Source organism: Hippoglossus hippoglossus, chromosome 17 (genome assembly GCF_009819705.1).
Source record: "Hippoglossus hippoglossus isolate fHipHip1 chromosome 17, fHipHip1.pri, whole genome shotgun sequence".
In the NCBI taxonomy this organism is placed as follows: Eukaryota; Metazoa; Chordata; class Actinopteri; order Pleuronectiformes; family Pleuronectidae; genus Hippoglossus; species Hippoglossus hippoglossus.
In genome coordinates, this window is record NC_047167.1 from 21022447 (window position 1) to 21035641 (window position 13195).

The 13195-nt window shown below is 42.6% G+C and overlaps 2 protein-coding genes across 2 annotated transcripts in view; both read left to right on the forward strand.

The window, feature by feature from the left end:
• The window catches only part of si:dkeyp-68b7.12 (rho GTPase-activating protein 30), a 12924-nt gene extending 8446 nt beyond the window's left edge, over window positions 1–4478 (forward strand). Inside the window, exons 14-16 of the mRNA XM_034614668.1 lie at window positions 1074–1157; window positions 3178–4258; window positions 4347–4478. Of these exons, the coding sequence (XP_034470559.1) occupies window positions 1074–1157; window positions 3178–4169 (1076 nt within the window). The 3' untranslated portion in view covers window positions 4170–4258; window positions 4347–4478. The remainder of the gene's footprint in view (window positions 1–1073; window positions 1158–3177; window positions 4259–4346) is intronic.
• A 2026-nt stretch (window positions 4479–6504) lies between these two features.
• LOC117778839 (zinc finger protein 572-like) lies at window positions 6505–11110 on the forward strand. The gene is made up of 6 exons (XM_034614669.1): window positions 6505–7044; window positions 8068–8661; window positions 9185–9958; window positions 10216–10645; window positions 10685–10926; window positions 10958–11110. Coding segments are annotated over exons 1-6 (2280 nt in total). The 5' UTR covers window positions 6505–6806; the 3' UTR covers window positions 10960–11110.
• The last annotated feature ends 2085 nt before the right edge of the window (window positions 11111–13195 follow it).

Genomic DNA, 13195 nt, shown 5'->3' on the forward strand with positions numbered 1-13195 from the left:
CAAATCTAACTCCTGTTAGCACTAGTTATCTAATTATACAATACTTTATAATTATATAAAGTATATGTATATATACAGTATATCTATATTTATGTATACTGTATTTGTATAGAGAAAATGCCAGAAAGTTAAATGGTAAATTTGAAAGAGTGGGGATAATGGATGGAATGTATCATTTAAGATAAATATGATGTCTGAAGAAATGTGTTTGGATTATGTGAATAAACTGATGTTTTCAAGATTGTTGTTATTATTTTTATATTTTAACACAACTTTGTTTCTTAACTGTATTTATTTTAATTTAATTGGAACAAGTATCACATATAGAACAAGAATTATAGCGCATGGACATCCAAAGTAATATTCACGTTCAAGTTCTTTTAAACGCTCCTTCCTACGGCAAACATCATCTGGAAAATAAACAGATTATTCCATTTTATTTCATGCGTTTAAAAGAAATTTTAATAAATCTTTCTGTAGCAACAGTCCGTACAGGGATGTACAAAAGTATATTTATGCTACTCGTAGTTAATAAATATTTTCACATGGTAAAATCGATACATTGTTTTAAAATAAATTTATTTTATTGTTTATTATCAAGTGAATTTCGACAGGAATTATGAAGAGATTTTCATTTTTTTATATATTTTATTGTATTTTCTCAAAGGCGAGAATTTTGTGATTCGCGTTTTTTAGGAAAGTTACACCTTTCCTTTCTTAACGTCACATCCGCTCTCTACCGTTCCCGGAAGTAAACCAAAATAAAAGGGCAGGTAAATCGCTGGGACTCGAACTCTGCAGGTTGTTGGATAAATCTTGAACCTTGACGCGTGATCGTCTCGGGGACAGGATGACGTTCCCCTCCGCCTTCGGCTCGCAGCTCGCCGCCATCATGGACGTGTTGGCGAAGGCTGCGGTGGCCGAGATATCGAAGCTGGTGGAGGACGGGACGGTGGTGCTGCGGCTGGAGATGTGTCGGAGGGACGTGGAGATCCAGGAGCTGAAGAGGAGCCTGAAGCTGATGGAGGTGGAACTGTGCAAAGCTCGAGAAGCGGCCGAGACCCGAACCACAGAGGAGGAGCAGGAGAAGGAGAAGGAGGAGCAGGAGGAGGAGCAGGAGCAGGAGCAGGCAGCCCGGACCCAGGTCCCCTCGACAGGTGAGAGGGTCCGTCTCACCAGACCTCAGCTAAAATCTCTCAGATTAAGAACTCACCAGTTAATAAACAACGTTTCTTACGCGATAGAACTAAATTAATTATTCATAACGAGGTTTTATCATCTCCTCTTACATTCGGGTTTGAAACATTGATTAACTTTAGTTCTGTTTTTAGTTCTATCACCAGACTTCATTTAAAATATCTCAGATTAAGAACTCACCAGTTTATAATCAACGTTTCTTATGTGATAGAACACAAGTAGAGATTCTTCACTGATGTTTAAAGTCTCCTGTTACATTCGGGACTTCAAACATTCACTGTTGTTTCGCTTCTGTCTGTAAATAACCAAACCTAAACTGTGACATCATAGTCTGAAGAAAGCAGGAATCCTGAGCCTTTACCAGCAGTAATCAGAATAGTAAGTTATGTTGTGTGACTTTTCACTGGGTTCGCATCCAACCATTATTTTCATTAATGATTAATGTGCCAGTTATTGTATCATTGAGTTGTTTGATGAATACAATTTCTGATAGTTGTGGAAAATGGTCTAAAGTCCAAAATAACATTGTTAGATTAGTCAAACCAGAAATGAATGCAAATGGGGAACTAAAAACTAAACTATTAACTCAACTATAAACTAAACTATTAACTTTCTACTCAAAACATGACACTGAATTGTTTTCAACTTCAAAATGTATTAATTATCATTAGCTATTATCATAGCTTCTCTGTTTTCCTACATTAAAACCCTGTGCAGGAATTTGGTGTTACAATAACAAGCTAAGTTATTTATTTTTGTGTCTCAAATTTAAATATTCAATATATTTATTTAACTTGAAAACTTAAAGTTCATCCGGTCTAATATTCTGCAACAGCACTAATCACTGACTCCTGTGAAATAACCCACACAAAGACAGTTCCTGTTGTTTTTGTACTAATGTTTTCAGAACTGGATTTAAAATGCTATTGATGATGTTTGAGGCTTTATCGGTGTCGCTCCAGATTACTTGCGAGCTACTGATTCCATACTCGCCTGAATTAAAGCCAGCGACCATCTGGCAGAGATCTTTCAGTAATTCCAGTATCGAGGCTAAAACCAGACGGGACAAAGCCGCCTGGTACGACCGGCTCGCTCGGTTTCTTCTTTTAAACCTCTGGTAAAAGACACTTTTCATATTCGTCTAATCTCTCAACAGTTTGATTGAGGTTTTACTTTGACTCTACATCTGGATCCTGTGTTTACTCGGTCATGTCTCGAGAGAACGTCACGATCACTGGACATGTTCTACCTCAGGCTGCGAGTTTTGGCTTGTGTGTTGTTTCTGTGTGTTGATCCCTTTTTCGAATATATCCTGAGGATGATCATCGTCTCTTGTGTCTGACTTGAACCTTCCTCACAGAAAAGAAGCTTCATCTCCATAAAGACCTCAGTCAAGTGTTTCCTGTTCTCAGTATTACTCACTTAAATAAGAAAGCAAAACATTTCTGATACTGAGAGCAGTCGACAAAGAAATGTAATTGAGGCTAGATATTTGACAGTTTATTATAAATAACTATTAAGAAAACACAACTACAACGGAATATATTGACCTCAAATCAAGAATTTTTTATTATTTTTACATTAAAATAAAATATTTTGTATTGTTTGTTCTATAAAATAAAACTTTTTTTTAGTTACACTATCAGGTAATTTTAGTTTTATGTCTTTCGACAGCACTTTGACGTCTTTCTGAAAATGACTAACTTAGAAACTTTGGACAAGTTTTCAGTAGATCAACTGACATGTGACCTCATTAACCTTAACAGCAAATTGAAGGTAGAACATTTGTTGCCCTGGACATAATGTTGTGTTAAGGAATTACACTAAATACCTTGTCCCGGCCTGTCAGTCACGGACACCTCCCAGTAAACAGGCTAAGTAAATACCCGTGGGGTTGTTCTGTTCTTGAAGATAATTGTGTTCTTGCTTTGTTGACTTTGAATTTGTGGTGGTAACATTGAAATTACATTTTATTTGCAGATGAAAGAGAGGATGAGCAAACACGTGCAGGGTATCTGGAACCAAAGACGGCTGATTCACTCTGCAAGCATCGGCATGGGAACCAAGACGGTGATGACATGAGGCCGGCGGTGAAACATGAGCCAGCGGGGGAGCTTGTGCTCCAGGAAGCAACAGACAACACTGCAACAGCGGCGACTAGCGTTTGCTTTGAGGTGGGAGAGCGAAGTGACTCGATCTGGCCTCCTGCGGCTTGTGGCATGTTTGAGAAAAGCTCTGTAGCGATGCAGCAGCAGCAGCACGGGCAGATGTTCCCCTCTCACGCGGAGCAATTTTCTGCTCACAGAAATACAGAAAGTTCCTACAACTCTCCAACCGCAACACAGGAAAGTGCAGATGCTTCGACAAGTGTGCCGATAAAAGTAGAGACAGAGATTCAACCTGTGTGCTCAGCAGGCACCACTTCACAGTCTGTGGGTAATGAACCATCGAGACAGGTTTCACGCCCGGCAGCCAGTGAGAACCAGTGTCTGCAGTCTCCTCTGCAACAAGCTGGGCGCTCACCCGCTGTCCCTCCTGTGCCGAGGTCGGCCGCAGCCACAGAAGATCACATCCTCAGTAGAAACAACCTGAGAACAAAAAGGCTCATGAACGTGTGGAGAGCAAATCAGAAACTCTTCATCTGCTCCGTGTGCAACAAGGGTTTCCCCCGCTTGTCCCAGCTGGAGGAGCACAAGGCCACTCACCAGCTCTTCAAACCTTTCAGGTGCCTGGAATGTGGGAAGTCTTTCACCCAGAAGACCCGGCTGAAGACGCACCAGAGCGTGCACACGGGCGAGCGGCCGTTCAGCTGCACAATCTGCGGCAAGATGTTTTCCAGGCAGGACAACTGCACGAGACACGAGCGCTTCCACAGCGGCCTGAAGCCGTACAGCTGCGGGCAGTGTGGGAAAAGCTTCACGGTGCTGGGCAACCTCAAAATCCATCAGGAGATTCACCTGCAAGGAAGATAGCTCCCAGTGACGCACTAAGACTGAAGAGAATTTTATTTATCTTTCCAGTGTACTTTTTGTATTATAGTATCATATATATATATATATATATATATATATATATATATATATATATATATATATATATATATATATATATATATATATATATATATATATATATATATATATATATATGAGATTTTAAACATTAATATTAACTGTTTTCTATGTAAAGATGTAGTGGAGTAACTGCATCCTGAGCTGATAATGAAGTCGGATTTCTTTCTGTTCTTTGCTTTGGTATCTGTTCTGTTCATATTAGTGCATGTGAGACCCTCTCTGTTGGTTCTCCCCACATTTATCCAGTACAGCCCCTTTTCCACTGGTCTGAAAACCCACTAACATCTGGCTTATGGATGCAGTCGTATTCACGCCCGGGTCAAATGACTCTGGTTTTAATTGGCTTCATTAAATCGGCAGTGATGAAAACAAGACACCTGGGTAGTCAATCCCCTTTTTAGCAGGTTTACCCAGGTTTTAAAAACCTGCACATTCTGGTGTGAAAGAAGTACAAGATGGCTCCTGTGCGATCGCCAGCACGAACCCTTCTCCTTTCAGAGAACACAAACACCACCTGCCCACCACTGTGACACCTAATGGCTTCACTTATTTGTATACAGTCTCCAGGCTCCTCACAGCTAAGATGATGATGATGATGATAATGATGATGACAATCTAACGGCCGCCACGCAGGCCCTTTTTAAGTGTTCTGTGAAATCAGGGCTGAGCTGATGAGTTTTAAAAACACACTTTTCTCACTCGAAGGCTTGAGCACCGACAAGAGCACCAACCTGCAGATGAGATCAAGCACCACATCCACTTTACCACTGTGCACAGTTTGCTGGTTTGTTTTTTTGTTTGCAGGGTAACTTTATTTAGCTTGTGTGTGTTTAGGGGTCGCTCTTATTGGGCACCCATGGACTGTACAGGCAACAACTGAGAACACACGAGGGGGGAGGGGGGGTGCAGGTAATTAAGCATTTGTGTTGGTGCTAGTGCGACATCTAGTGGCAGTAAATATCTCATTTATAACCTCAATGAACTCGAAGCAAGCACACCTAGAGTAGGCCTTCGACAAGGCCCCACAGGCCCCGTCAATTCCATCAAGCTGCACTAAACTGCACAGACTCGGTATCAGTGCCCTTGATTAGTCAGATCCATGAATTATTCAAAGGGCGAACACGTGAAAAAATGCCCCATCTTGCAATGTGTAAAATAATTCCTGGATCTGCCTCCTGATCTGGAGCCACACCAAAACGTAATGGGTTCTTCCTTGACCCATTCTGCATCCTTCCACCAAGTGTTGTGTTAATCTGTCAAGTAGTTTTTGTGTAATTGAGCAAGTTGACAGACAAACAGTGCTGATGAAAACATCACTTCCTTGGCAGAAGTAAAAATGTCCACCTTACATGGACAGACATACTGGTACTGTACAAAGCACGGATGAGGAAAATGTAATTTATTAACTGTTCTAACGTGTGTGCTGATATAATGATGTATGTTCTCACATTCAGGAGTGGGAAACACATCGATGGTATAAACATCAATATCAGGAGAGAAAACACCGGATCCCTGCATCCTTAGTGTTAACTATCTATCAGTCCTCACCAAAGGTATTTCAGTGCCTTGTACATTTACAGGTGTCGTCTCCTTTTTATAACGTCTCCTATTTGTGTTTGACCTTCGAGATACAGACCGAGTATTTAACCTGAAGTCACATGTTGAACTCATTGTTGGGTGAGGTAGTGATGATGTGCGTCAAAGGAACGGGAGTGTGCGATGTGTACTTATGCAATAACATACTGTGTTTGACCGCAATTCAAATCTATCTGTGGAGAGTTGTTCTTCTCTTGATATTAAAGAATGTTAATGATTATTTTTTTCCCATTTTGCCTAAAAGATTCTGATTTAAGTATAATCAGTTGTGTTTTAATTACATATTTCATACATATCAAAGAGGTCACAGTTCACAATGTTGCTGAAATTTCTTAAAGTAAACTAAACAAGAGTTAAAATAAACATGTCACTTTTAAACAGATGTCAGAACAACATGCAGAAGGTTTGGAATTATTGATAAAGGTAAATTATTTTGTTTATTTTTAAAGTGAAAAGAGGTAAATACAACCCCTGCAGGTAAATACAGATACAATTTAGACAGAAATAAGCCCTTTTACATTAAGTATTATGGTTTAAAACTTTGTGGATCATTGAACATTGTCTGTCAGTTTCATTCATTTATGTATTTGTCTTTAATCTTTTATTTTTTAGGGCTAACCACGGAAGTGGCTCGGGGATATTCGTTGCGCCCGCTGCCCCGTCTTTACGGTATTTATGTCATCACTTCCGGTAACGGCAGCCCGCTCCGCTCTCCGTACCGATCGTTCTCCGTTAGCCGAAGACGCGTCACGTTAACACACCGACACCGAGCCCGGTGAAGAGCCGCAGCTGAAGCTCTGGCTCCGGCCGTCACCTGCTCCGTGTCACCGGGGGCCGCCGACCCAGGGGGCCTGGCGTCCGGCGCTTCTCTCACTCGTGTCGGTTGTTGTCGTCGTAAGGTTCCGGGGGCTCCTCCGGTGAGTCGGTCGGTTCGTGACGATGCTGAGCAGCGTCGCTCTGCGGGCTCAGGTCGCCTCCATCCTGGAAGCCCTGTCCAGAGCCGCCGCGGCGGAGATCGCGGAGCTGGTGGAGGACGGGATGGTTCTGCTGCGGCTGGAGACGTGTCAGCGGGACCAGGAGATCCAGAAGCTGAGGAGCAACATCCGGCTGCTGCACAGCGAGCTGAGGGCGACCCGGGCCCCGGGGACCCGGAGACCCGAGCCCCGCGGGGGGGACGGTGAGCTGGAGCCGGAGCGGACACACACACACACACACACACACACACACACAACTATACACAAACTGTATAACATGACACACACACACACACACACACACACAAACTATAAAAACACTACTGTAAACACATTGTATAACCTGAGAAACACACACACACACACACACACACACACACACAACTATACACAAACTGTATAACATGACACACACACACACACACACACACACACACACACACACACACACACACACACAAACTATAAAAACACTACTGTAAACACATTGTATAACCTGAGAAACACACACACACAACACTACCACACACACACACACAAAACTATACACACACTGTATAACATGACACACACACACAAAACTATACACACACTGTATAACATAACACACACACACACACACACACAAACAATAAAAACACTACTGTAAACACACTGTATAACCTGAGAAACACACAACACTACCACACACAGACACACATAAAACTATACACACACTGTCTAACATGACACAAACAAACAATAAAAACACTGCTGTAAACACACTGTATAACCTAAGACACACACACAACACTACCACGCACACACACACAATCAAAACACTACTGTAAACACACGGTATAACCTAAGACACACACACACAGACACACTGAGGCACTAAAGGTAAAGTGAGGATTTCATGAACTTGTGTCGTTGATTATTAAACTTCCTCCAAAGCGCCGTTTTCAGGCAGAGAACAAATCTCTTCATGGTTCTTCGTCACTGATCTATTAAATCCAAACTTACTGGGAAAAAGGAAACATTTGAACAAACACCAGTTTGATAAGAACTACTTCTTTGACTGTAGGGGCTTGGGGCTTATGACCTATACTGCAGCCGGTCACCAGGGGGCAATCAAGATGGTTTGGCTTCACTTTATTGTGAATTTAAAACACACATTTCATGGTGACATTAAAACTCTAGAAGCCAACAAACTGCTCTACAACTGAATCTTTGTGTTTCCGCAGGCGGTCGCGGCTCCACCGGGGACGAGAGGATCTCACATGAACACGCTGACGAGGACAACAGCTGCTCGTCCAAACCCGAGGGAGTCGAGGACAAACCCGACTCCGTGGAACTGGGAGGTGAAGAGGTCAGAGGTCAGGCTGAGCGGCCGGGAGAAGACTTGACTCCGTGTGAAGGGAATAATAACAGACAGTGGAGATCGACAACTGACAAGGAGACGGGACAAAGCGACTGGGATTATCTAAACGTACGGCAGAACTCCCTGTCGTGTCTCCCAGAATCCTCCCTGGACTCTGGGCCGGCCGTGCCGTGCGGCAGCTCGGGGGGGTTTCAGCAGAGCCCGTTCAGCCGCGAGCTGCTGGGCTACGGTCAGTGTCGCAGCGCGTGCAACACGGCGCGGAGGAGGACGGCGAAGAGGCTCAAGTTTAAGATGGGCTTCATCTGCCCTTATTGCGGCAAATGTTTTGAGCGAGCCGGGCACCTGGAGAGACACAAGAGGATTCACACCGGTGAGAAACCGTATCGCTGTGAGACCTGTGGGCGACGCTTCAACCAGAAGTGCAGCCTCAAGGAGCACATGAAGATTCACAGAAGAAGTAAGTTTGACCCTTAGACAGGAAGGAGGAAACTTTAGTTAGATTTTCCTTTTGAGAAACAGGCTTTCTCTGATTCTTCGGTTTCTAGAAAGTTCCACTTGGCAGTTTTCAAGTGTCATTAAATGGGGAGTTGCTGCACTCGGGCAACATTCTCTGGATTAAACCCCTGAAAATCGACATCTTTCTTCTGCTCTGCTGCTAAAAGAGGTCAAGACCTTTGTCTGGGGAGCTGGTGGGGATCAGGGGGGGGGGGGGAAACTCAGTAGGGTGGGATTAGGATAGCTCACTGGGTCACAGGGCATCAAATCCCCAATAAGGTCACTGGTTTTATTATTAACTGGACGAGTGAAAGAAATATTAGAGTCTATTGACGATTTGAAATTTAATTTGAAATGTGTGTTATTATTGTTGCAGTTGTTGGTCTCTTGCTGTGACTTTCTTCTGTGTGACAAGTTTCCTATATAGATATTTTGAAAGAATTATTACAGGTGGTAAAACTATATTCTTCTCTCCACGTCGACAGGTATTCAGGCCACACTAGTGGACGTCCAGGTGGTTGAAGAGAAGCAGATTCCTGAGGTGAACCCATGTGCCGACACTCCTCTCCCCGTGGAAAAGAGCCGGACCAACGCTGACGATGTTCCGCCTGAGAACGAGGACGTTCTCCCTCCACCTGTACAAGTCAAATCTGAGCCCGTAGAGGAGACAATAACACGACCACAGTTTCAGGGAGGGAACGAGCCGCCAAGGGAAGGAGGGGAAAACCTCGGTGAGAACTTCCCAGCGTTCGAGAGAGACGGCCGGCAGTGGAGGTTGAGGCTACAAGGACAGAACAACACAGAGATGAGCGGGATGGAATATCTCAGCAGCTCGGCACAGAATGTGACGTCCTTCCCCGGGATCGCTCAGTTACTCCCGGCACCGGGCGAAGCTTCTTGTAGCTCCTTCTCGTTCCAAGGGAAACCGTACAGGGAGCTGAAAAACAGCCTGATCTCCCAAACACCCTACGGATCGTCAGACACGCTCCTCGTCTCCAGCGAAGCAGGTTTACGCGGCGGGTCGGAGGCCGCGCTGAATGCCCAGCAGCAGCAGCAGATGGGGAGCAGCTCTTTTCAGGTGATCAAGCCAAAGAAAAGCTTCGCCTGCTCGTACTGCGGGAAGATCTTCAAACGGACCGGCCACCTCGAGACACATTTACGGATTCATACCGGGGAGAAACCGTACGGCTGCCATATCTGTGGGCGGTGCTTCACTCAGAAAAGTAGCCTCAAGGTCCACATGAAGACGCACAGAAATGGTAAGAGACAAACCGTCAAAATCGCCAAATGTTTAGATTCATATTGTAGAAGAGAAAACAGCTTTTATTCAAATGTGAGAAACTGGAATCGTTTAACTTTTAGCTTTTCTGCTCAGTAGATGACAAACCTCTCCCATTATATTATATTTAACTTCACCACTTACTTGATTCACATCTTACACTTAAGCACCTCTGCAGTAAACTGTATAAAAGTCATTCTGTCGGTTTGCTCACTTAATTCTGTTTTCTTTCCGAAGGGGAGAGCCCAGATCTGCTGGAGACTCATCACCTGATGTTTACGATGCCTGAGGATCACTCGCTGGAGAACGTGGTGGAGCTGAAGCCTGATCTGGTGACGTTTGAGGAACAGTTAGCGGACAGGGAGGAGCTCGGTGAACACACGGTGATGGTGAAGGTGGAGTCCAACGGGGAGGATTTTCCCGCTCTGAGTCAGGTACGGCCCGATGGTGGCACAGGGGCGCTGGACCAAAGTGAGCTGTGGACTTCTGGGACGGAGAAGAGCGGTGAAGCCATGGTACGAACCGTCTGCGTGCTTTCACATGACATCAAGTATGAGCTCAGTCCCGCCGCAGCCAATGAGCAGCAGGGATACACGTTGGCGTCGCCGATCAAGGATCTGCCTTTTCTGAACGACAAGGAAAACGAAGACATGATGCACGTGGACTACGCAGCGATGGTAATTCACTCAGGAAGCTCAGACATGCGCCTTGCGTCCGAGCTGCAGGATCAACACGCCGCTCAAGAGGTGAACGATTACGGCTCAGCGAGCGTCAGGACTGGAGAGGGAACCGGGTTTGAAATAGATATGACGTCGCTAGACGACCACGAGGACCATGAGGACAGCTGCGATGGCGCCAGAGGAAACTGCTTCATATGCTCGAGCTGTGGGCAGAGCTTCGATAGTTTCATCTTATTTCAGCGGCACCGGTGTAAAAACATCAGTAATTAAAAGCAACGTTTACGGACGAGTTCAGGGTCAGATTTAAGAGAAAAGAAAAGAGAGGAGGAAGATCTTTATTTTTTCATTTTAAGAATACATTTAAAATGCTCCGATTTAAGTCAAACTAAATTATGGAAATGATGTTTAATTTTTATGAATATAGTCAAAATGTTGAGAACAAAGTTGAACCAAATAGGTGAAAGATACATATTTTGCAAGGAGAGTACTTTTTAATTTGTGTTCTATTGTTTGTTGGCTGTATTACGCAAAAACTACTCAGTTGATTTCTTTGAAACTCGGTGGAAGGATGAGATTTGGGTCAAGGAAAGACTTCAGATTCGATTGAAGGAGCGGCTCCAAGAATTTGTTAGTTTGATTTATTCTTCAAAGTTTGACTTTAATCTTGAAATTTTAATCTCGTTAAACACATTTAAAAAATATCCTCCTGTGATTTAGTTCGACTTTACTCTTGACATTTGAACTTGTTTCTTTTTTATACCTTTTTTAACCTCCCTCTTCTCATTTGTTTTCTCATACCCGGACCTAATACTCTTCCATAAAATGCCAAAGCTGAAGAACCATGTTATTTTTCTATTTGCGGCGCCGAGAAGGATTTTCTTCTTCTGCAGTAAAGACAAAAATGTTTGTCTAACTTACGTCACTTTTCAAGAACTTTGCACAAAATGCTGCTACTTTGACCGTCTCCAAAAAACATCAGACAATAACTTCATAACTTTGTGGAGAAGCCTTCTGGCTGTTTTCAAAGCTAAATTGAAGAAAATCTAAGTTACATTTTTGTTCATGCTAAAATAAGTTTTATTATTGAACACTGTTATTGAACCGTCTCCCAGAACACAAGGTTGTGTTTTCTTTTGCTGGAATTTGAATTAATGTTATTTCTTTGGATATTTCCTTTAATATTTGTATAAGTAATGAGAGAATAATTTGATCTTTAGTGTTTAAAAAATATATAATTATGGTAAAGGGATTTTTATTATTTTTTAAATAATTGATAAAGAAGTCAATGACATGGCTGAACAAAAAGTGTTTAATTTGGGTGGAATGAAAAATGAAAGAAAATCCTTGTTTGCGTATCAAGAATTCACAGAAGTAAAGGAATTTAAAACGTCTCTTATTTTGTCATTCGATGGGTCCGTGTCTGTCCCTGTCAGATCAAACTAACGGACAGCAGTGACAAGCTGTTTGTCTGCTTGACAGTGTTCTGAGTGAAATGTGCACTGGAGCTGAAGAGTTTGTTGGAATACTTTTATATTCCAGTTTGACGAGTGCCTCCATTTTCACATGGGAAACAAAACTCCTGCGGTCTTACTGACTTTCTGTTGTTGCCTTTCACAAAGTCATTTTTCTACATTTACATTTTTATATCGATTTAATCTTGTTTCCTTTTTATGATGATGTCACGGGTATCGCACAATGTTTTTGCTGAGCTCTGTTTTTCAAATAAATTCAAAACTAAGTTAACAGACTTGTTGAGTCTGGCTCTTGGTTATATTGGCTCCATCATAATGATGTAATCACCATCTGTCTGTCTGTCTGTTGTCTGTCACCAAGATTACGCAAACTACATAACTGCTTGCAAAGAAATGTGGTGGAGGGGTGGGGCAAATGTGGTGGAGGGGTGGGGCACGAACACGGGGTCCTTGATATTTTGGAGTGAAACTGGATAAACCGGTGGATCAAGGGATTTAACTGTACTAGTCACTTTCCTTAACATTGCTAGACTGGGTGTTGCCAGACGTCTGCAGTCTCAGTGTACTTCAGTTTAGTTTTTCATTATTGATCAGTGTTGAATGTTTAAATCTTTGCTCCACTTCCTCCTCCCTCAACATTTTGTGTCTTCTCTCACCTTCTGGTTTCCAATTGGTGGAAAAGGAAAAAGAATTCTTCAAATTTGAGCTAAACTGATGGAACCTCCTGCAGACGAGAGGCCTTTCAAATTAAGTTTTAAGAAGAAAAACTTTAATCAATACAAATTATTATTATTTTCAGTAGAGATCAATTTGATAGTTTTTTTTCCCAGTTAATTTTTATTCTATGAAAAATCGAAAATTACTTTATATATATTTATATATATATTTACATAATATATGCAAATATCACAATGCAACACCAAAACAGAACATATAAGTACACAATATATTAAGTACTCAAAACATAGTACACAGTACAACATAGTATGCAGTCATAAGTCACACAATGTATAGGATGAAAGCATTTAGAGGTTTTATCCTTTTTAAACACACACTCTTGAACAC

Bases quoted from the DNA above. Each gene is read 5' to 3' on its own strand.
- LOC117778839 (XM_034614669.1), top strand. From the start codon at position 6,807: ATGCTGAGCAGCGTCGCTCTGCGGGCTCAGGTCGCCTCCATCCTGGAA. The intron at 9,959-10,215 runs GTAAGAGACAAA...TTCTTTCCGAAG, and splicing joins CATGAAGACGCACAGAAATG to GGGAGAGCCCAGATCTGCTG. The intron at 10,646-10,684 runs CGCAGCGATGGT...CTCAGACATGCG, and splicing joins GACATGATGCACGTGGACTA to CCTTGCGTCCGAGCTGCAGG.